This window comes from Bombyx mandarina, chromosome 12 (assembly GCF_030267445.1).
Source record: "Bombyx mandarina strain Sakado chromosome 12, ASM3026744v2".
NCBI classification, from domain to species: Eukaryota; Metazoa; Arthropoda; class Insecta; order Lepidoptera; family Bombycidae; genus Bombyx; species Bombyx mandarina.
In genome coordinates this window covers 3350572-3376362 of record NC_143219.1, presented here as the reverse complement: position 1 = coordinate 3376362, position 25791 = coordinate 3350572, and the positions used below count along the sequence as shown (strand labels likewise).

General features: G+C 36.6%; 2 protein-coding genes across 16 annotated transcripts in view; both read left to right on the top strand.

The window, feature by feature from the left end:
• LOC114243149 (CUGBP Elav-like family member 1) overlaps positions 1-25791 on the top strand; it is a 454265-nt gene that overhangs the window by 423873 nt on the left and 4601 nt on the right. For 10 of the 15 annotated variants that reach the window (XM_089732094.1, XM_089732092.1, XM_089732093.1 and 7 more), the window contains 5 exons: positions 20610-20788; positions 21481-21745; positions 22518-22736; positions 23206-23232; positions 25388-25513. In XM_089732094.1, coding sequence (XP_089588220.1) covers positions 20610-20788; positions 21481-21745; positions 22518-22736; positions 23206-23232; positions 25388-25513 — 816 coding nt within the window. The remainder of the gene's footprint in view (positions 1-20609; positions 20789-21480; positions 21746-22517; positions 22737-23205; positions 23233-25387; positions 25514-25791) is intronic. The other 5 variants (XM_089732099.1, XM_089732087.1, XM_089732095.1 and 2 more) reach the window with 3 other exon arrangements.
• On the top strand, positions 8031-9960 carry LOC149501744 (uncharacterized). Its single transcript, XM_089732100.1, has 5 exons — positions 8031-8635; positions 8733-8865; positions 8991-9173; positions 9244-9301; positions 9461-9960. Exons 1-5 carry the CDS (start codon positions 8586-8588, stop codon positions 9811-9813), a joined length of 777 nt encoding a protein of 258 aa, XP_089588226.1. The 5' UTR covers positions 8031-8585; the 3' UTR covers positions 9814-9960.

The window sequence follows — 25791 nt, the reverse complement described above, 5'->3', positions numbered from 1 at the left end:
CTGGTACCCGCGACTCTCGGCTCACCAGACGCCTTACCATTAATATTTGGTCGCAGTATTAATGAAATAATAGTTGGAAATGTTATTACAAAAATAGGGAAATTCACAAAACGATGACAAAGGAATTTATTGAAATTTTCACTGGACCACGTTCGTCGGGTCGGCTGATAGAAAACGTTTTTTGAGTCTAGATTTGATTTATAGCGTGCGCGGTAATTGAATATCATAAAATTGGGAATCAGACGATTCGATCGAACAAAGTAAGCGACGAGAAGAACATAATAATTAACATTATTAACGCTAAGCATGTTAACATTTATCATAATAATAATACTAATTTGAGTAATAAAAATATATCTATTAAGATTTATGGTAATTTATTTGTTAGAGGGTGAATAATTAAACAAATAAAAAAATATCATTAATATTTAATAATCAATTTCATTCATTTTCAATTTTAATTGTTTTGTTATTGTTGTCTGGATTTTGTTTATTGTGATCGATTTAAAAAAAATATATATTATCATTAGCTTTTTTTTATATAACCAGCACATAGCATTATTTAGATTCAATAGATAAAGGAAGAAGACGATTAGTAAATGACCATTTTAAATAGAATAATGACGAGTGAGCTCATAGTTGAAGACACGAACAAAATCATGGGAAGAATTCGCTTTCGTTTGTTACGCAAACATTGCATTACAATTGTTTTAGTTTGTATGTACGTACTTTAATGAATTCCCTCGCTTAGTTTGTTTACATAATCAATGATTATTATCATAAAAATTGTACAAATACTTAACAGTTTTCATGAAAACGGACAATTTTGAATGTAATAAAGGCTAAATAAAATAATAAAACTAGTTTAGTTTATTTTCTTCTTCTATCTATCTTATCTATATATATAAAAATGAATTGCTGTTCGTTAGTCTCGGTAAAACTCGAGAACGGCTGGACCGATTTGGCTAATTTTGGTCTTGAATTATTTGTGGAAGTCCAGAGACCAGGTTTAAAAGGTAGATAAATATGAAAATGCTCGGAATTAAATATAAATAACAATTTTGTTTTTACTTTGATGTGTCCCCCGTGTCGGACGGATTCCTTTTGTTTGTTTTAAGTTTATTTAATACAAAAGTTTAGAGGCCTTTTATTTATCGCTTGAGGCACTACGAAGTCTGCCGGGTCAGCTAGTTGTACAATAAAGATTTAAATAAAGATTGATATTAGTTTCTTTTTAATTATTTCAGTAAACTATCGAATACTTAACAGTTTTCATGAAAATGGACAATTTAGCGAAATGAAATAATGCGAACTAGTTTAGTTTATCTATACTTCTATACTAATATTATGAAGAGGAATGATTTGTTTCTTTGTTTGTATTGAATAGGCTCCGAAACTACTGAAACGATTTGAAAAATTCTTTCACTGTTTGGAAGCTACACTATTCCCGAGTGACATAGGCTATATCTTTTTTGAAAAAAATTAGTGATACTTACTAAAACTCAATAATGTAACCCAAGGTGTAAATAAATTACCTAAAATATTCTTTTCGTCGCGTTCCCTGCGAAAATTGACGATATAATAATGTACTACGACTTTGTAGAACACATTATTATTTACAAAAAGTGTCGCGACAGCATATGTCTAACTATTATAGTAATGCGCAATAAGTGTTCTTTTATTTAAAAAAATAAAGCAATGTCAAAAATATCATTGAAATTTTTGTTAAAGACCCGAGTGGAGCCGGTAGTTTTAAATAAAATCCAAAATACATGCAAATAAATTAAACAGTATGGAAGTTCTTACAGACGTTCTAGATAATACTCGACACACTGTTACAGCGGCTCTCTAACTTGGAGACAATCCGATCGGACAATTAATCCGGTCGGACTGCGTCCGGTGCTATTCGGTCTGACGTACCGCTCTCGACAAATCAAATTGAGGTCTAGCAAATATTGACACGTGCTATAGAACAACGTGTCCGTACGTTAGAATTGATCCACACTAATTCTCGTAATTAAATACGATGATAGAACTAGACCTTATATACTTTCCGAGCAATCTAGGACAGGATTGGACGGAAATGATTCAAACTTCATTGATGCGTTTCGTGCTTCGGTTTGAAGTATATTGTAGCGACATCTACTGGCGATTCGACGAAAGCTTAAATCGTGCGAGCCAGGTGATTATTGTTACGCGCTAAAAACATTAAACATTCCTAAGGTCGAATTGTTTTATCTGTTAAGAGTATTTCGGTTACGCTTTACACACTCTGATTGGATTGCCTTTAAAGTCCTCACGTGCATTGAAATGGAAAGCATTCAACTGTTGTTATTTAATTTTCTCACGGACTTTGTTTACACGAGCGCGACACATTGCTGATAAGATTAGGCAACAACAAAACTGGATATTTTATATTTCTTTACCATTACCGTTAGAAATGATATATAAATTTTCTAATTTGCGTTTTTTTGACTCAGAACGTGATTGTAGAGGATGTAGGATGCGGCTTAGCTGTGCTGCTAGCATTGCAGACATTGACGAGTAACGGTGACCACTCACAGTCAGATGGGCTGCAAACTCGTCTACCTTCGAAGGCAATAAAAGAAATTATGAAAGTCGTATACATAACGCAAAGTGTGTTCGCGGATGTTTACAATTTCCACTCTGCTGGCAATGTGGGTAATGCTTATTAAATAGCCTGCAGGGTTGTCACAATCAGAATAACGAAAAATTTATGTGAAAAAGACGGATTGTCAAAAACCTAGAAATATTGATGCGATTACCTAATACTATGCTGACTTAATCTAAACCGGCACTTTGAAAACGCGCTGTCAATAAATGTGATCAATTCACACAATGTCAAACAAAATGTCTCTTGTGTGACGCAATTCCGTATCGGCCTTCTGCCGTCGTTTTTAATTACGGATCCGCTTCATAAATTGTTACTGCCGAAAGCAACAATAGCTAAAACCTAACTTAAAAAATTAATATTACGTGTTTAATCAACGAAGCAAAATGAGTGCTTTGTTTTTTTTATTCTTGTACATTAAAACAAATCGCGTACTGTTTTTACTTTGGGTTCACACCAATGTGCTTAGTGCGAGTTTTTTAACGGTCTCGGTAGCGTAAAAGCTGCATCGGATCTGTATGCAGTTGGAACAGCGAACCTAGCAACTTTTTTACTGGTGGTAGGACCTCTTGTGAGTCCGCGCGGGTGGGTACCACCACCCTGCCTATTTCTGCCGTGAAACAGTAATGCGTTTCGGTTTGAAGGGTGGGGCAGTCGTTGTAAATATACGTGAGACCTTAGAACTTATATCTCAAGGTGGGTGGCGCATTTACGTTGTGGATGTCTATGGGCTCCGGTAACCACTTCACACCAGGTGGGCTGTGAGCTCGTCCACCCATCTAAGCAATAAAAAAATAAAAAAAATAAACGTTGGCAAAAGTTCCGACTCCATACAAATTTGAGTTAACTTTTACGCTATAGAGAACGTTAGAAAACTCGCACCAAGCTCACCGACTGTGTCACGAAGGAACACACACCCGCGAAATTCTAACCGAGCAAATATAGTGAGCGCGCACATGTTTGTTGGTCAAATAATTCCGCATACAGTGCGTCACTAATTATGTATACAGGAGTTGATAAAAAAAAAAAAAACGCGCACCGGACTCTACTGGTAGAGCGCATTGTGGGCACGGGCAGATACCAACATTCTGCCTGTTTGCGCAGCGAAGCCACTCCCAAGTTCCAGTTTGAAGCGTAGGAGAGTCATGTTTCAAGGTGGATGGGGTCATTAAACTCAGGAACATTAGGGATGTTTTTCTACGCGTTAAAATTAAATCAAAAGTCATCGCCAATATTTTTGAATAATTATTCAACTACAATTAGGGTCACAAATAGAATATAAATAATTGCTTACCTATTTGTAACAAACATGATTACGTTATAATACCATTCACATAATAAAATATCAAAGGACTTCGCGTCGGAAGAAAACAGAACGTTTCTTGAAATTTAAATACTCCCTCGAAATAATTGTACTCTAACAAAACCTCACGGACCACCCGCATAGCGAGTGAAAAGACTTTATCAAAAACGTTAATTATACAACGAAAACCCATTTAATGAACTCGAATTTCTAGAAAGACGAATTTTGTGGCGAAAACGGATCCAAAGTAAATTCTTCATTAATATGAGCTGAAATGATAAGCTACGGTAAGGTAATGGTATTGTTCACATATAAGGTGAAATGTTTTTTTTTTTTTTCGTTCAAAAGTTCACATTCACGAAAGTTCTAAGCTCACATCAAAAGGAGTGGAGCAATTATTGAAACTCAACAATAACGATCGTATCAAAACCATTTTTGACAAAAGTTAATGTTTTAGTACCGAAGTTCAGTAAACGGTCATATTGGTAGCTCATCTTAAAGAAATAATATTTTTTCTTATTGCTTTGATAGGTGAAGAAGCTGACAACTCCTTTAGTTACCGGTAGTGTAGTGGTTACTGGAGCCAATAACTAGCACAATCTAAATGCCTCCACCCAACTTGAGATATGAGACTCTTCATGTCTCATGTCTCAAATGTAATAGTATTGTCTTAACAACTGACATATGACTGCGCATATGACTACTTCTTCACAGCGTAAATAGGCGGGAATAGAGATATCTATTTGAACGACAATTACTACCCACGCAGTTTGTTTGGTGTACAGTGTTAGGACCTGTCGTAAGGCAATCTTACTTAGATTGGAAATTATATGAGAATTGAAGAAGAAAATCGATGCACATAATATGTACTACACATTCTTCGATTACTCTATACATAATTATTATGTTTATAGCACGTCGATGCAATAATAATTCAATGAAAATTTGTCTTTCATTGGTTCCTGGGCGTCTTATCCAAATATCGTTATTAGACACGTCTTTAATGTGCCCCTCTCATTAAAATAAAAAACTCGATGATTTTCTAACTTCGCATGTAACATCCAATAAAAAATATACATAATTCACCTCAAAGGAGTCACCTGAGTATCGAATACGCGTATTTATTGTATTACCCGTAAACATGTTTCATCTTTGATCAAACAGCGACAAAGAATAAAGTGTATTACAGATACACACACACACACACACACACATACGCAAATGAATTTCAATTTACGATGAAATTGCCAACAGTATGTCACCGAAACGAATATTGGCCAAACGTTTCGAATTTTATCTAATAGACAGTTACGCTTGAACGAACATTCGATTTTATCTATTTATAAATTGTTTGATGATGTGTAGCTAACTGTAACTCACTGGTAATAACGTGATTAGTATGCGAATACGTATTATGGCCCAAGGATTATCCTGTCTGGGTTCAAATACTTTTTGGAACGAAGTTTCTTATGGGACAATGCGGAGGGGTACCCTAACCGGGAAAAAACGTCCGTAACGTAAGATTTTTATTAGTAATGCACACACTGTACAACTTAACTTTGTAATAACGTACAAAAAATAACATATTTTTTTATCATTCATTGACCACGATCTCAGAACGTTCGTTTGCGCAATACACTAACTCTTATGCAAACAACCGTGAATGAAGTGTACCGGTGTCCCACGACACCACAAATTTTTTTTTTATTAAATTTGTAAAGTATTTGTTAATTCAATTAAAAAGCACGTTGTTTTTAAAAGCAAAGCAGGTTAAAAAGATTTACAGTTGGTAAAGAACATGAACAATATCAAACATCTTGATAATAATATGTTTTTACTTGTTATAATATTTTAGAAGCGAATTTGCTGAATTCGTTGTCATTTGATTTTGGAACGAATGAATCATCGTTTATAAAACAAAAGATATGAATTTATTTGATACTTTGCTGATTTCAGGGCGATACATCGGAGTTTAATTAGAACGTAAATAATATCGTTTATTACTATCCAATTACTAATTGCGTTGCTATTTGAAGATCACCATTCATGTACCAAGGTGTACGCTGATTTAAAGTTGTGCTGCGGTTGTGATTCCAATAACTGCTTCGGTCAGTAAGATCATGAATCCCTTTGCTTAAATACACTGAACGAATTAACTATGTCACTGTCATCCGAACGAGACGAACCAAACGTCAAAATGAAGAATCACATTAACCATCATCTCGCCGCAATATGAATGTGATTATCAAGCTTTATATTCAACAAAAACAAGTTATATAAATTCAACGATCAGTCTTTACCACAATATTTCGCTTACCGGCACCCCGAAATGTTCACGAAGCGAACATTCAAATTTATTCAATTCAATCGAGATATCAGTTCGGAAACGTCTCGACCGTAGAGAAACGTAAATTTCCCTAAGTTATTATATCATTCACTCTTCACTAGTCACTGAATGAACTAAGATTGGATCGGTTTTTTTTTTCTATAGAATATTTACTCTCTTGATGTTCTCTATGGTCGATTATAACTGTTATAACCTATTTAAAATATATCATAATTTGATAGTAATAAAGTATACAATATGTAAATGCGAACGTGTGTTGAGTAAAATCTCTCTCTTATCTGATAACTAACAACTAGACATTACTATCTAATTGTGGATGCAACGAAAGTCATATCGTACAACAAGTACATGAAGATTTTATAATCTGAATCGAATAGTCAAAAAAAAAGTTAATGTAAACAGTTCCAAAAAAATATTTTTTTTATTGCTTAGATCGGTGGACGAGCCCACCTGATGTTAAGTAGTTACTGGAGCCCATAGACATCTACAACGTAAATGCGCCACCCACCTTGAGATATAATTTCTAAGGTCTCAGTACAGTTACAACGGCAACCCCACCCTTCAAACCGAAATGCACGGCATACTGCTTCACGGCCGAAATAGGCGGGGTGGTGGTACCTACCCGTGCGAATTCACAAGAGGTCATACCACCAATAAAGGGTGTATGTAAATGTATCGAATCCGAACCCAGATTTTATGTTGGATCCGAGCATATCTATCGAGTTTCCATCCCGGAACATTCTCCCGCGCGCCACTGAACAGTGACAAAGTAATCACTGCCGTCAAACCGTATTTCCTCTGCGAAAGTTTCGAACATTTCGATTCGCTAAGATTATATCTGTCCTAGATTTAATCAAATTATAATTGTTATGTAAAGCATCTTCATTGTTTTTTTTTGTAATGGTCGTTCAGCCGGATATAAGTATATTTCACACTTGTTTTTTGGTGCATAAATTACTCGTCTAAATAGCTGAGAATTAATCCGATTTTTTTTTATACGAATATATAAAAATTAATTGCTGTTCGTTAGTCTCGCTAAAACTCGAGAACGGCTAGATCGATTTAGCTAATTTTGGTCTTGAATTATTTGTAGAAGTCCACAGAAGGTTTAAAAGGTAGAATGAAGGTAGGTGAAAGGTGAAAAGTAGGTGAAAGGTAGAAAAGATAAATATGAAAATGCTCGGAATTAAATAAAAATAACAATTTTGTTTGATGTGTCCCCCGTCAGACGGATTCCTTTTGTTTGATTTATGTTTATTTTATACAAAAGTATAGGTTATTTATTTATCGATTGAGGCACTACGAAGTCTGCGGGGTCAGCTAGTACGAAATAAAAATAACTCATGTGGTGTAAATACAATATTAACGTATAAAAAAATCAGTTTGGATTAACAGCATGTATATTTTTTTAGTATGTTAAATATTGTGTTGCTATTCAATAATCAGATTTTCTTTATTCAAAGCTTAATAATAAGATTTTCAATTTATTGTATGCAACAGACACGTCAGAAGATCACTAGAATATGACATTCAAATATTCGCTTCTGATTGTAATTTTTAAAATGGAATTAAAACTACTTTTACGGTTTCATCTCGCTCGTTCGAAGCTCCGGAAATAATACATACAATGAGACAATTTAAAAAAAAATGCCAAATTAAATAGTATAAATAATTTTAATTATGTCTAAGATTCGTCTAAATCGAAGAAAACACTGCTTTAAAGATAGGTCAGATTAGAGTATGCAAAAAGTACAAGGTTACGATGAAATTGCACATCAGTAGCCCAAGCACGAAAATTTAACGAATTCGTAACGTTAACGTATCGAGCCCTCGATACATTAACGTTACTCCGCAGCACGAACAACATTTTGCCAACTATCGTAAGCTCGATTCGAATACGTTAGTGACGTCATCCTAACGTAAGTAGGGACGCCCGGACGGTCCTTGTGGAATGAAATGATTATCATATGCAATTAATGATTCGTTCGGAAACTTAACCAAGTTGTCATCTTATTTTAAACTTTTGAATTTACGGTTTATTTAATTAAAAAATAATTAACTAGTGCATACAAAGTGAAGTACATATGAAGACAGATATTTAGGAACATGATATGACATTAAAATCGAAGGAATAAAATAGTGTCTTGGATATCAAAACAAAAAAATTCGGATTCCGAACGAATCCACTTGATATCGGCCAAGGCTAAGTTTGTTTATATTTGCTTTAGTTCTTGTGAAGAGCGAAAGTGTTTCATTGTTTTTATTAATTTAGTACTTATTTTTCAAGATTTGCCTATTTAAATATGAGAACTAGCCACTCACAGTATTTAACAATGGTGGAATTTATGGAAGCGTAAGTACTTATAAAGTTCTAATTTATTAGAAAAGTTTTATTAACTCAAGTGTTTCAGTTAATATTTATGTAATGTGCCATACAATTTATATTCCAGAAATGGAGATTTATCAAAACCATCAGGCGGTCCACGAGGTCGCAATTTTATACAGATAAAGTGGAAAGAGTTAACGGGATTACTAAATAGCGATTCTTCAGGAGATCCTAAGAGTGAGGACAAATGGCGTAAGGTATGTCAAGTGTTAACTCAAGGGACGCTATTTTTTTCTGCTGAAGCACTTGACTGAATCTACTAACTTTGTTATTAATCTTTCTTGTTTAGAAATTCTAATTTAATGTTTGTTTGTTAATTAAGGTGTGGAGTGATTATAAGAATAATTGCAAGAAAAAGTGTGCTAAAATTAATAAAGCTGCTAGTGGCACTGGTGGCGGACCAGCGCTCCATTTATTATTGACTGACCAAGAACAAAGGGTCATGCAGATAATTGGAGTGCAGGCAGCTACTGGCATGGAGATAAAAGAAGCTGGGTTTCCACAAGTTAGCTATACTTTACATTTCAATTGTGCAATAAATATTGCATGTAGTAAGTAATTTTTTTTTATTTCAGGAAGAAATTTCAACTGAGAGGCCAAATACTCAAATAATTTTAAAGGAACCGGAAATAGGTGCGTAGCCCTTTTAATTTTAGATTTATTGAAGTTCATTGTTTCTTAATACTGTATCTTTATACATAAAATAAGAAGGATATCACAGCTGTGATATCTATGAACCTAAATGAGACTAATTGTATAAACTGGCTTATTACATATTGGAATAATTTATAGATTGGAATACTCCTAGCACAAGCAGCCAACCAACAGTGGCTCCACCACCACCAACTGAAGCTCCCCCTCCAGTCATTAACGAGGAAGAGGAGTGGATCCCTCCGCCACAGAAAAAAAGAAAAAACAATTTAACAAAAATGTTTTTAGATATAGACAGAAAGGCAAGGGAGTATGCTTCAGAGCGTGATAGGGTATATGAGGAATTAGAAAGAGATCGGTTGAGAGTTAGAGAATTTGAGGTACGTGAAAGAGTAAGACAGAGAGATGAAGAGCTACGGATGCAGGGTCAATGGCTGGAATTTATGAAAGAGGCAATGGAAGCTTTTGTGAGGTTTATGGAGAGAAAGTCTTAAGTTAAGCTTAATTACTATATTTTTTTACCAACTACTTTTATTTTACAAATTACTTAATTATTTTATTTTATTTTATTTTACCAATTACTTAATTATAATTACCAATTATTATATTTTTTACAAAATTAATAAACAAAAGTAAAATTATGTATGAAGTCTATTAATTTTATCCGCTAAAATACTTCTTATAGCTCTACCCCTAATTAACCCATCTCCCATAGTATTCTCTTGAAAAATATGTTCAGGATATTGTCATAGCCAAATTGGGGTTTTCAATCTCTGCTGGTTCTGGTTCAGGTACGTTGAACTCAATGGCTAAGTTGTGCAATACACAGCATGCTGTTATGGTTTTTGCACTATTTACTGGAGCATAGTGTAATGTGCGATCCTTACACAAACAACGCCATCGGTTTTTAGTCGCCCAAAAGTATTTTCAATAGCTACCCTGGTCCTTCCATGAACTGCTGTATCTTTATAAGCTGGAGTTCCCTCAACAGCATCTAAAATTGGTGTCATTAACCAGGGTCGCTGTGGATAACCAGAATCACCTGGAAATAATAAAAAAAACCTAGTTAAAATAAATTAAACTTAGTCTGAATATTTGTAAAGGTTATTAATAAAATATTACCTAACAACCACACTTGCTCGTTATTTCGATGTAAGCTCTGCATATAATTGTTGACCACGCTATTTTCCCAAATAAAAGCGTCGTGGGTGGCTCCTCCGTATTTCGCATTTACGTTTAAAATACGACAATCACTATCACAAATCTAAAATTGAAGAAAAATCATTACATCAGTTTAATTTTCTATTTTACTTCATTTGGACACGCCGGCGGAGCTGCGCTTACCATTTGCACATTTAATGAATGGAAATGCTTTCTACTATAATACAAATGCTCGACTTCTTTTTTGGGTGTGAAAATATGGAAATGACATCCATCAATGCATCCTATAACTCCTGGGAAACCATACTTTGCAAAAAATCTGTAAGGTAAAAACAAACAATTGGTACTGGTGGTAGGACCTCTTGTGAGTCCGCGCGGGTAGGTACCACCGCCCCGCTTATATTTGCCGTAAAGCAGTAATGCGTTTCGGTTTGAAGGGTGGGGCAGCCGTTGTAACTATAATTGAGACCTTAGAACTTATATCTCAAGGTGGGTGGCGCATTTACGTTGTAGATGTCTATGGGCTCCAGTAACCACTTAACAGCAGGTCGGCTGTGAGCTCGTCCACCCATCTAAGCAATAAAAAAAATAAAAATAACAATACTACTTTGTAGTCATAAGTTTACGCCAAATCGTGATAATATAAAAATGAATGTTTGTAATAAAATTATATAGTTCACACTTACTTATTTCTTATTACATCTCTATCAGCTCTGGCATAAAGAAATTTTATGAAAGTATTTAAAATTGCAGGAGTTACAAGAGCATCTGTTACTTCCTTCACACATTTGCTTACAGTCGTTTGGCCCAAATATTTAGCCATTCCCACTAAGCGTTGGTAAGATCCAGTGGCATAAAAAGATAGCGCGCAAAGAACCTGAAATGTTTGAATTTTATGTTACATTTAAGCTTTTCTCACAATAGAGACTTGGCACTGCCCTTAGCATTGCTAACATACATGAGCGAGCGAGCGAGTCAGTTACCACTTACCATCATGTGGGCCGTATGCTCGTCTACCTACTGAGATAATAAAAACAAACTTACCTTAAGTTCCAAACTTATCCTGGAACTTGCTTTTAAATATGTTTTTTGCTTAAGTTGATTACAAAGAAACTTGAATGATTCTTTATTCAACCGGTATCTATTTTTGAATTCCGCGTCATTTATGTCCACAGGATTATTTTTCTTTCTCAAAGCAACTCTGCGTGTAATTTCTCTATAAGTAATAAAACCAATTGATTCTCAATTAATTTATGTTTAAAAAATATTAGAATATAACACGATTGACTGAAGTAGGTACTTACCTAACTTCTCTTGATGAATATTCTTCATTTTCAAGTAAACTTGCAGCAACAAAATAATATAAAGGACTACGCTCGTACAACGGTGGTCTTTGCATTTTGAGCAATTTATTAAAATTAATTGTATATAAGAACTAACTAAAGTGATAAGAAAACACTATTATTTATAAAAAATTACTTAAAAAATAAAAACACGGATAAAATTATATTTAAACACGTTACGAAACCTTTCTCACCAACAAATTTTAAGTGAATAAAGTTTCGACAATACTCGATACCCAGCCTTCGAAATTTACATTACCGTACGTCAAAACAGTGTTCGTGCTCGCAATTATAGCGTTTGATTGTTTATAAGGTTCAAGTATCGTTTACGTGACGATACGATTTCGATACGAAATTTGTTCGTGCTAGCAAAATTAGTTCCTTTTACGTACGATAGGGGCGCTGTACAAATTTCATACAAATTTAATTCGATAACGTTACGAATACATTTTCGCAAGTTATTCGTGCTAGGGCCTCAGTGTATATAATGATTTATTTCAAATATCCACTAAGGTACAAGGTGCTTTTGAGTTTTTGTTGTGCAATCAAATTATATTTTTAATACACTGAATAATAAGACAGTGAACTCAACAGTGTGTGTTTGTGTGTGAGTGTTTTTTTTTTGCTTAGACGGGTGGACGAGCTTACAGCCCACCTGGTGCTAAGTGATTACTGAAGCCCATAGACATCCAGAACGTAAATGCGCCACCCACCTTGAGATATAAGTTCTAAGGTCTCAGTATAGTTACAACGGCCGCCCCACCCTTCAAACCGAAACGCATTACTGCTTCACGGCAGAAATAGGCAGGGCGGTGGTACCCACCCGCGCGGACTCACAAGTGGTCCTACCACCAGTAATTACGCAAATTATAATTTTGCGGGTTTCATTTTTATTACACGATGTTATTCCTTCACCGTGGAAGTCAATCGTGAACATTTGTTGAGTACGTATTTCATTAGAAAAATTGGTACCCGCCTGAGATTCGAACACCGGTGCATCGCTTCAACACAAACGCATCGGACGTCTTATCCGTTAGGCCACGTGTGTGTGTGTGTGTGGAAACTTCATTTGTGACACCTACAACGTGAAACTCGTCGGCTGCGAAACAGAATAGGGGCAATGCAATTTAAAATTAATCGCACCGCATTCCGAGTTCCTGTCATCGTGTACAACCGCCTTGTTTTCAAACGAGACTCCAGACAGATTAGGGTTGCCTGTTAAAAAAGGACAAACATCACCCTTAGGTCTATCTATATCTTATAACATATATCTATATCTTAATAACGGGTCGATTTTATTACTTATCTACAGAAGTGTCCATTACTAATTCAGTTTCTACTAAGAGAGATTCCTCTGCATTACATATTTCCTTCAATTATTAGCTGTCGATTGTTCAAAGAGGAAAATACAAGAATTAATTGCGTAGCAGAAGACTAAATATATTTAATTAATTTATTCAAGACAACCGGTCACCGTCCTCGTCGAACCCGTCGCTTGCGACGAAGAACTCGACGAGCGAACTAACCCATAGACACAGCCCACTGAGTTTCTCGCCGGATCTTCTCAGTGGGTCGCATTTCCGATCCGGTGGTAGATTCTGCGAAGCACTGCTCTTGCTAGGGTCAGTGTTAGCAACTCTCCGGTTTGAGCCCCGTGAGCTCACCTACAAACGTTAGGGTGAAGCTGAAATAGCCTCTCAAGGCTATCAGCATAAGTAGGAAAAAAAAAATTCAAGACAATTCTAAAATGTCACCGCAAACAATCTCGCACGCAGCCCTATTTGTGCTCGCACTCGTACGCGGCGAGATCCGCTGAAAAGCTAGCGTACATAATATAGTCTTGTCAAATAAGTGCGCGAGATAAATAGGAGGCACGGGAGCTTTCTACGTAGAGACAATGACGTCGTATTGTGCAATGTTTGCTCGGTAATTCCTGAAGCTTTGCTGCGGCTAAAGTTCCGAACTAAAGAATCCAGGAATTTAGTTGGTGGTTTAAGCGTCCTTTAGTTCGAAAATGTTTACGTGTTTTTTATGGTGGAAGCGATTAATTGACGCTGTCGTAAATGTTTTCGTATCTTCTAGAATCTTCTTGTTCTCATATTTATCTACTGTACCAGGAAATCGATGGAATTTGTATTTGAATATAATTAAAAATGTGTATTGACGGTGATCGACTACTGTCGCGGTACTATTGTCAACTTAAAAAATTCCATTGACTATGACGTTTTATGTCCTAAGATTATTAATTTTGATTAATGCAATATTCAATGTTGGATACAGGTAATACGATAAATATAAGCTAACTGCGCTAGTTTTACTGGTTTCTTCTCTAAACTGTGGCTCGATATGATGAACAAGAGAAATTCACACGGTCGGAGCGCTTGTAACCACAAAATCTAAATCAACAAAAGTTCCTTATTGTTATGATATAGAACATGATATCGATTTTGCATTGAAAGCAATTTAACGAATTTTAACGAATAATTATATGAACGAATTCATCGCCCTGGCACTAGGTCCGTCGCCCTAAACACGTCATTACGTATCCATTAACGATGCTTTTAGGTACCACAACAACCGGTCATCGTCCTCGTCGAACCCGTCGCTTGCGCCGAAGGGCTCGACGAGCGAATTACCCATAGACACAGCCCACTGAGTTTCTCGCTGGATCTTCTCAGTTGGTCGCGTTTCCGATCCGGTGGTAGATTCTGCGAAGCATTGCTCTTGCTAGGGCCAGTGTTAGGAACACTCCCGGTTTGAGCCCCTTGAGCTCACCTACACGTCAAGGAGAAGCTGAAATAGCCTCTAGGTGTCGATTACGATGGCCAATAAACAGGACATAGTGAATGTCGCCACCCAACTTGAGACTCTAAGGCTTGATTGCATTTTCTAACGGCGGTTGTACCCTATAAGCATCACTGCTTCTAGACAGAAACAGAGGAGTCCGTGGTACCTCAACGTATGGGATAATACCCCACATGCTCAATTCAAATCTCAATAGATTTTATCTTTGCAATTTTAATCTTCGTTTTCAATCCGTAATAGAATGATTTGCACCTTGCAGTGCATAAATTGGAAATACATAAAACGTAGCTGTAAAATATTTAGTGAAAATTTACATGCGCGTCCTACATTCGATGCCGCACCATATTTAACACGAGACCGCTAATTGCACATTTGTGTCAGTGTGTCGGGCTGTGTGTGTGTATGCAAGCAAAGTTGTTGGCACCTCGTTCACGCCTCGACGCCCAAGTTTGAGGGCTTCGACTTTGATGGCCTTTAAATTAACGTGAAAATGGAACGAGTAGAGCGGGGCTTTGACTTTTCTAGTGAACTACTAAGTCTCTTAGATATTAAAATGTCTATTGAAACTTCAATAGAAAGTTGTTTGAAACGCATTTTGGGAAATGAAAACTTTTTAGGACTGTTATGATTTGAAATGAAAATGCAAAACTTAAAAGAGATGTATATTAAAATATAATAATTTAAGCTTTGGCCTGCGAAAGAGTTACGTAGGACAACATTTCTGAAAGTGTCACTGTACGATGTGTGAATATGTTTTTATGGACGAATATCTTAGAAACTGCTGGTTGATTCGAATTCTATAATTGTCTAGATGCCTAACAAAATTTTGTTTTTAGTAAAGTACTAAAATCTAAGAGATTCACAATATTTTATACTCCTTATAAATGCTCTTTTCTGATTCGTCGCGTGTGCTTGACAAAATTGATCAACCTCACAAATGAACAACCTCCTCCTGCCTTCTGACTTGAAGTCGTTTTAAAAAGTTAGTTAAAGTTAAAATTTCACATTAATTGGATATATTCATTTTATTAGCGTACAATTAAAATAAAAGAAGATTTGTAGTAAATTCTACTTATGTCCTAAACAATGAAGAAACATAATTTTTCACAAATAAATTCCGTCACTTAACAATACTAGGGTAGAATTAACCAACAAATTTCTAGCAACACAGCGCGTAATGTGTGAAATTTCCATAGATAAGGCGGAGAAACATAACTTTTGGTTAATGCAGCTCCGGTAACAAGCATACGCACTTTGACGGCTAAAGGACGCGAGTTACGACTTCAGCCAAAGGGTTGTCAGTTTCTAATGATAATTCTATGTTAGGATATTTCTGATTTACTTTGATATCGATTGAATAAGTGCGATTATCGAAAAGAAAGATCACAATGCAATATTAACCAATTAAATATTAACTTTACACCGCATTTATGGAATTATTATTAGTTGTAACGCAACGCTGTCTGAATTGTATTTAAATTCCCAGAATATAACACGGAAATGTAATTACCATCTTATGCTTTCACTTCCGATCCGAGACATCCCTAAGAAACTCATAAGACGCGAAGGCGGTATGCCGTTTACACGAAACCGTCGTAACGTCACATGAATAGAGAACTTGACCTTGCTGACTTTGACACCAAAATGTGTACAGATCACACATACAGTACAGATTATACATACATATCTTTATGTAGTCTTCATTAAAGTTTGACAGCAAAAGCGACCATAGAAATTTTGGGATTTTTAAATAATTTTGTTATTTCTAATACTGTTCGTCATTCTGTAGTGCGTTCCCGGTCACCGTCCTCGTCGCACCCGCCGCTTGCGACGAAGGGCTCGGCGAGTAAATTAACCGTCAGACACAGCGCACTGAGTTTCTCGCCAGATCTTCTCAGTGGGTCGCGTTTCTGATCCGGTGGTAGATTCTGCGAAGCACTGCTCTTGCTAGGGCCAGTGCTAGCATCACTGCGGTTTGAGCCCCGTAGCTCACCTACTAGTTAAGGTTACGCTGAAATAGCCTCTCAAGGCTATCAGCTTAGGTAAGAATAAAAAAAGTACGTTATACGTTGTACATTTTTTAAAAACAATGCACATTCAATCCTCATAGTTCAATATAACTTGCCACCATTAGGTAGGTACAAGTTCCGTCGTTTTAAAACTAAGCAGTAATTACCGGAGCCCTATTCTTATACTTGATAGTGAAGCTAGTAGTACCTATAACGTTTTACTGAGATAGGTAGCCTGCCCGTTAATGGCGATGTAATGCAAATTATATCGTCTTAAGAGACAATAGCGAATTAACATTGCTAATTATTATTTCATTGTCCCCGCTCGATAAATAAATTTCAAATGCTCCGGGTCATAAAAACGTAAAATTAGTGCTTTCGTGCGACACCATAAATCATATTAATTTATGTAAAAAAAAAAAAAAATGTATTTATTTCTTTCAGAAGAATAATATGTATTTTACTTTTAGTAATCGAATGAATGACCTTTGAGCCTTTGTAACGTTGTTATTTAAAAAAAAAGCATTGTGATGAAACCTGCAGATTTCACGAGCTTTATCGCTTTGCGCTTTATCATAGCACAGCAGGAACATCGTATTTGGTACTGGAGGAAATTGCTGCAGATTCCATGGACCGCCTTTCGCACCAATGTGTCGATACTAAGGGAGCTTAATGTTAAAACTAGACTCTCGACAATATGCATTCGTAGCGCATTGGAGTTCTTCAGACACATCTCGAAAGGAGGGTCACAATCTTGAGGAGTTGATGGTGACGGGCAAGGTAGAGAGCAAACGTCCCGGAAGACGCAGTCCCACGAGATGGTCTGACCAAATTCGGTCTTGTCTGGACATCAAGCTCCACGACGCTCTCAACGAGGCCAAGCCATGGAAAGCAATCGTACAAGAGAGATTGATGCAGCGAGGGAGTCAGGACCCTCAGTAATGAGGAGAACTACGAAAGCAGGAAGGATGAGCAGTAACAACGCATCTGTATCCTAAAACAACACCACCTCATGTCTTTTCGTCGATGTTATCAAACACGCCCAAACGTGAACCAAGAATGGATTACGAATTGAATGCTCGGAGAGTTGTTATTGAGATTTCAACCGCATGTTTTATAGTATAGGGATATTAAGAATCGATTACTAGTTACAGAAGTTAATCTGCAGTACAGGCGACGACAATCTTCCTCGGACAGGTTCATTGACACTTGATCGTTAACAATTTGAAACATGTATTTTTTTTAAAATACAATCCATACATAGTTTTATTTATTTATTGCTTAAATGGATAGATAAGCTCACGGCCCACCTGGTGTTAAGTGGTTACTGGAGCCCATAGACATCTACGACGTAAATGCGCCACCCACCTTGAGATATAAATTCTAAGATCTCAAGTATAGTTACAACGGCTGCCCCACCCTTCAAATAGAAACGCATTATTGCTTCACGGCAGAAATAGGCAGGGTCGTGGTACCTACCCGCGCGGACTCATAAGAGGTCCTACCACCAGTAATTACGCAAACTAAAATTTGCGCGTTTGATTTTTACACCATATTATTCCTTCACCGTGGAAGTCAATCCTGAACATTTGTTGAGTACGTATTTCATCAGAAAAATTAATTCATCAGAAAAAGCCTGGGATTCGAACACCGGTGCATCGCTCAACACGAATGCACCAGACGTCTTATCCTTTAGGCCACGACGACTTTTTCAAATTGGTAGGCTCATTCACTTTATAAACTAGACTACGGAGACAATTTAATATACCAGCGGAACGTGAGTTAGAATGACAATCCCATGCAAAAAAAAATTAACAAAATTGCAATGAACACAATAGGTAGCATTCGTTTGATAATACATGTTTGTGTAAATAGCCTTCGTAATCGCCAGCTAAATAAGCACGTATTTCAGTAGCTTTCCTCGAGTCGTCTCACACCTCCCGCCACATCCAAGGGGCTATGTAAATTGTTTAACAAACGCTGCCGTTACGCCCTCAATGGCGCACTTAAAGCATTAACATTTAAAGGCCCTATTTTGTTACGAAATACGCTGTTAGTCGTGCAGTTAAACTGATTAGGATGCGTTATTCAAACGAAAGAGATTACGTTCCGTTAATCGATCGATTTGAAGTAGCGATATTTTTTGACAATTTGATTAATATAATTTTTCGTTCTTCAAGCTTATAAAAAAAAAACCTTTTATTTCACCCATAAAAAACTAATACAATTTTATATAACTTGTTTTTTTTTAATTATTACTATTTTATTATTTTTATTTAACTAACTTTGGCTTTAAGTAGATTTGTTTTTAGTTTAAATTATCGTGAACCCCTGAAGAGTAAAGGCGTCCTCCAGAGATGCCCAATAGTCTCTATCTGTGGTCTTTTCCATCCACAGTTTACCAGCCGTCCCTTCGATGTCGTCAGCCCATCTGCTTGTAGGTCTTTTTCTATTTCCCCGAGCCAAGCTTATAACAAGCCCTTAAATACCGAAATTTGGATACGCAAATCTCGAACAAATTATTATCGCACATCCAACGATGCGATAACTTTACGATTGAAGGAGCTAAATACGATTAATGTGCCCACATATTCGTATTTAAACGTTTATCCGTTGTACCGAGGAACGGCAAATAAAATTAGAAGTCTCGTTTGGCGTTGATTTTTTTTTTGTGCGTAAAATCCGCTCGTTTTCACACGCCGCGCCGTTTTCATGCTAATCTCGGTGCTGATTTAGCGAGCATGAAATATTTGTAAACATACGGGCCCGGCCTCGGTACCTTTTCAATTCCGCGCCTCTTCTCCCTCAACGGGGAAATGAAAATGCCGAACTTTTGATACTGCGTGCACGTAGTATCATCCACAATGTGATTTATCCCGGCATTGCATTTCATTCATCCCCTGTACGGTTTTTGTGCGCGAAAACTAGCGACGAAAAATGTTTTTGTTGGCGCGCTTTTTAACGTCATTTTTTTTTTTTTTTTCGCGATCCACATTTACGTTTCGCCCGAAAGATTTATCGGATATTCGTGTATGCACAGAAACGAAAATGCTTTACGTTCGACCGTGGTGAACTGGGGTAAGTCGTAAATTCGCAGTTAACTCCAGCGAAGTTCCGGATCGCGGACTACATATTTCAGGATCATACGAAGAGAGGAAGGAATATTTGACGGTTGGCAGTTCGCCCCGAAAAATGTACGGTGTATTTGTTGTCTCGAACAATGACGGCCCATGCTAATACGTGAGCTGCGTATGCGAACGAGTCCATTGGCTTTCATGTGAATACTCAATGCTTCTTCGGTACAAAGGAAGCGTACTTCCGTGCTTTTGCAATCGTGAATCACGTGCGCCTAATACCTTTAAAAGTTTAGTTACAATATACTAGGTAGATAGGTAATGGGTACTTTGATTATCATTTGTTAACTATATATATTGTTTGAGTTATTTAATTATTTATTACTCATTTCTAACATACGTAATAAAAATTTAATATTCCTTTTTGTCATTTTTACAAAGAAATCAGAAACACCAATGGAAAACATTTCCTTAAAACTGTACATTTTTCAAAGAAACCAGAAGTATCTGAAAGGAATTTACTCCTTCTAGACTTTAGACCACAGCTATGCGTCATTTAAATAAGACTAATCTATACTAATAAATAAATCTACAGTGGTTTTTACGGATGTTCCGTTATAACTACTGAATCATGCATTCGATTGACTTGAAACTTGGTATCCATGTAGAAAATAGATGTACTTAATGGATAGACTAATATTTTTATGAGTGTTGGACTCCTTACACCAGTTACGGGAGCGTTAATGATGAGAATTTTTCTGGGGGTGAGAAATAATACTGTTAATTTTAAATGTCCAGCGAGGTGGACGGGGACAGCTAGTAGATGATAATTCTACATTACGTCTTGCGAAGTTTTCAAAAATATCATAGCCTCATGATGGAATTTCTTTGTCAACAGAACGGAAGCTTTTCGTGGGTATGCTGAACAAGAAATTGGCAGAGAACGACGTGAGAGCTCTGTTCTCGGGACACGGAGCCATCGAGGAGTGTACCGTGCTGAGGGACGCCCAGGGTCAAAGCAAAGGATGCGCGTTTGTAACCTTCGTATCGAAGCAGGCCGCTATAGCTGCCATAAAAGTAAGTCTAGTCTAATCCAATCGAAAGTGCTTGCCACTTGACTTAACAGTAAGTTCTTTTTTTTTTAACATGTTACTGGGGCCCGTAGACATCTACAACGAAAATGCGCCACCCACCTTGAGATAAAGTTCTAAAGTCTCAAGTATAGTTAGTTACAACAGCTGCCTCACCCTTCAAACCGAAACGCATTACTGCTTCAGGGCAGAAATAGACAGGACGGTGGTACCTACTCATGCGGACTCACAAGAGGTCCTACCACCAGTAATTACGCAAATTATAATTTTGCGAGTTTAATTTTTATTACACGATGTTATTCCTTCACCGTGGAAGTCAATCGTGACATTTGTTGAGTACGTATTTCATTAGAAAAATTGGTACCCGCCTGAGATACGAACACCGGTGCATCGCTCAACACGTATGCACCGGACATCTTATTATTTAGGCCACGAAGACTTAAGTTTGTATTGACTTAAGATTGCTTGAAGTCACACTTTAAGAATATATCTTAGCTCTGTGTGTTAATAGAAACGATTACCGGTCTGTTAGGTAGCCGCTGTACACTCGGTGTAGTCTTGAGACTTCAACCTAATCGTAATCGTAATACGTGACTAAGCTGGGACGTTTATTGAGCACCGCGTAATTCAAATATCAAAATTGATTAATTAATGTGTTGCCAACTTTAAAAATTCCAGGCGTTACATCACAGTCAAACGATGGAAGGCTGCTCAGCGCCTCTGGTCGTTAAGTTTGCGGACACGCAGAAAGAGAAAGAACAGAAAAAGTTGCAAGCGATGCAGGCCAGCCTATGGGGCATCACGACGCCGGTGGCACCGACTGCGTACCTCGCGTCGGAAGCGGCGCTCTCACCAGCCACGCAACTGCAACTACTGCAGCAACTGCAAGCGGTCGGCTTGCAGCAACAGTTACTGCAAGGGCAGGGATCGACTCTGTTACAAGGTTTGTTCAAATAGTCCTCTTCCGTATTCAGTCGTTATTCGACAATTATATGTTTTTAGTTTTTTTTTATGGCAATTTTTTTTATATGTTATCCTTCCAGCAATAATTTAAAGTTGCTACTCCGAAGTCCGCCTCACTCGTTAAAACAATATTTTGATAATATAAGTAAACGCAGAATAATAACAAAGATAAATGAGCCAAACGGTGGTAGCTATTGTACGATTACAAAATGTCATTTAAAACTAGTTTAAGCAACATTGTTTGAATACCTGTATCAAAATGATTAAATATCGTCTTACAAATGATGCTCACGCAGGTAAAACCTGTTTAAAGGCGTCATTAAAAATGTGACAATTATGCTCCATTACATACCGAATGACTCACTATTATGATAATGTTACGTTTATTTTCAACTATCCGGTGTCCCACGACACCACACATTTTTTTACACCTTGGGTTACATTATTGGAGTTTTATTAAGGATCCCTATTTTTTTTCAAAAAAGGTTATAGCCTATGTTACTCGAGAATAGTGTAGCTTCCAAACAGTGAAAGAATTTTTCAAATCGGTTCAGTAGTTTCGGAGCCTATTCAATACAAACAAATAAACAAATTTTTCCTCTTTATAATATGTATATTAGTATAGATTAACCCGCTTAATGGCTCAAGCTTATAATGATTGTATCCAACCTTATCCCGCGTCCATTTTTATTTACTCCTGTTTTTCTTTTATTTTGTTTTTTACGTTGGTCGTTTTGTGTTCTCCTCCCTAGGTGTTAACTATCAGGATATCGGTTTCAATGGTGCAGGACTGAGCGGTAGCGGAGTGGGAAGCGTGGGTGCGGAACAGCTCGGGGGCTTGCTGGCCCCCGTGTCCGTGCAGAACCTGGCGGCTCTGGCGGCCATAGCGCAGCCCCCCGTCGTGTCGCAGTCGCAGGCCGTCGCGCCAATCGCCCCCACCACCGCCCCGCAATCCGCGGCGCCGCAACTATGTAAGGGCCCTGCACACAACAAAATTCATCCCGCTGAGTTTCTAGTCGGATCTTCTCAGTGGGTCGCGTTTCCGATCCGATAGTAGATTCTGCGAAGCACGGCTCTTGCTAGGGTTCGTGTTAGCAACAACGTCAGGTTTGAGCCGCACGAGCTCACCTACTAGTTCGGCGAATCTAGAATAACTCTTCGAGGTTACTAGAATGGGTAGAAAAAAAAAAATCACAATAGAATTGAAAAAGGAAAATCTTTCGACTAGGTATCAATCGTATAAATATCGCCTCAATTTAGACTGGACTGTCCTAATTTAGTTTCACATCAAATGAATTGAAAAGAAGCAGAGATAATCTTTAGTCACTAAATTTTCGGGAAATCCTTTTTAGTCCGCAAACTTTCCTATTTCAGGTTGGACTTAAAAATGTTGAGACTAAAAAAAAAGTTAATTAACGATGAACATTTTTCACGCTTCAGGTCTTCTCGGGAAGACTAACATTACAGGTAAAACAATGAAAATGAAAAAATAAAGAAATTGTGTGTTTATTTATTAATATGGAATGAAGACTTATATACTGCCTAGATTATTTTAATGATAAATGAGGCGGGATGTGGCGTAACAAATCGTGCATATATAAAAAAATACATATGTTTGATGTGTAGTAAATACATAATCATAATTGCAACAAGAAAACTGAGCACAGAAATGACTGTTTTACCGGGTTTTATATCATCTACATACAATTTAAACATTAATTTAGATTCTGCTTTTCAATTAATATAAAATTTATGAAGAATTTTTAAACAATTTTAATGAATTTAATGTAAAATGACAATGTTTCTGTAAAATTTTGGTGCATTAATTACTCCATCACGTAATATTTGTTACATTATGGAGTTGAGTATAATCTAATCTAATGCAACTACTTTTAAATGTGAAAATATAAAAATGCACATATTTTAATTTATTTTTAAACATCCACCTTATTTATCGGAATAATCTAGAATTTTGCTTGTTTCAATTTGTGTTTGCATCACAATAGATAATGTTTTCTGATATTGCTTGGCTTTTGATAGGCTCTACGTTGTCAAAGGAGGACAAGCACGAATACTTCATATTTTTTGTAATTGTAAATAGTAATCGTTAAGTTTGTGGATTAAAACAATATTTTGTTAATGACATTTAAATATTCTTGAGAAAAATGAAACACTGAAGTTAGGCTTTTTAATTTTAATTATTTTAATTGTTCGTTTTTATTGTATGTAGTACTAAAATTAAAAATACCGGCAAGCGGTGTGGTGAATGTGCTCCCTGGCATTGGTAATGTCCCTGGGGAACCGTTTGAAAACTTCCTACTAATTAAAATCTACAGTAAAAGTGTAAACATGTTTAAAAAGGTAGCTGATGCGATTGCCCACATTACGTTGAAGTCTCAAAAATAACGCGCATTCTGTACTTCCTATGGAATGAAAACCACGATGGATTTGCGAAAAAAATAATGAAACGGTGGTGCCAGCCCGTATCTGCTCAAAAGCTAGAAGACGGTCTTCCGTCAGTACGGTGCAATAAAACCGGAATCAGGGGGCGAAAAGAAGAAGTCAGGAACATAGGCACCGTCATGGATTGATTCCTCAGAGTCTGCACACCTATTAATCTGACTAGCGAGATAATCCATTATGAACTTCTTTCCTGGAATTTTCCTTAAACAAAACAAGCAATTTCTGTTTTCACAATTCCCGCACTCGTGGGAGATTGAAATTTGGATATAATACGATTTTACAACTTCGTTTTGTAAAATTTTAAGCATTAGTTTTCATTAGTATGTGGTTTCAAAATTCATTGTAAGATATGATTGTGTAGTCGAACAGTGGGTTCGTTATGTGTGTGTGTGTGCGTGTATTTTTTAATCGTCTTAACCTTTATTTTTCTTCTCTGTTGTTTTGTTTGTAAATTGATACATAGACAATGTGCTTTTTTTTCTGTGTAATTTACATTTAACATTAGTACGTATCGGAATTTTCATCGCAGTGTGCCTAATAATGATTGTTTTTGCATGACAGTGCTAAAAATGTTTTTTTTTTTTTAAGTATGTCGTGATTTTCTTTGTCCGTTAAGCAGTAACAGCTTTTGAATTTAAAAAATATTTGTTAACTATACGTTTACTAGGCATGTTTTAACGTTTAATAGTACGTAGCTTTAAAAATAAAAGTGTCCTAAAATTCGCTTAATTTGTAGTTACTTATTACGTTTTTCCATTGAATCTCCGTTTGCTTAATTTAGTTATTATTAAGATCGTTCTTTTCGTCTACATCGGTTTTCAATTACTGTCACATCAACTTTGTTCCAAAATTGTCTATCAGTTAACGACTTTATAATTGAATTAGAAAATTGGTTTGCCAATTAATACTGGAAATAATTGGACAGCGTTAGTGTTATTAATTTTTAGATTATACAGATTTTAACGACTTTTTAAAGACTCATTGACAAGACATAGCTTGTTTGTTAATTTCTATTTAAAGCCTCAAAGAAACCATTAGAAATACGTTAAAAATCATCATCTTTTTTTTTTACAGTCAGCTACCAAAACATTTGCATTTTCACATTTTTCTTGCACGTGTACGTGTAAACGATATTCAAATTTTGACACTTATAATGTAGGGTCAACCGCTGAGCCGCTGAGTTCAGCGTACGCCGCGCAGTTCGGCAGCGCTGCGTTCGCTGCAGCGCCGCTCGGGTCTGTGCTGGGGTCGGCAGCCGCCGCAGCCGCGGGAAAACAAGTCGAAGGTAGGCAATGTAAAAACCCTCACAATCACATTATTCATATACGATTAACTCAATCAACTAAAAAATTAATATAGTAGAATAAATTTGCTTGTTAAATACCACGGTGAACGAATAACATCGTGTAATAAAAATAAAATCCGCAAAATTATAATTTGCGTAATTACTGGTGGTAGGACTTCTTGTGAGTCCGCACGGATAAGTACCACCGCCCTGCCTATTTCTACCGTGAAGCAGTAATGTGTTTCGGTTTGAAGGGTGGGGCAGCCGTTGTAACTATA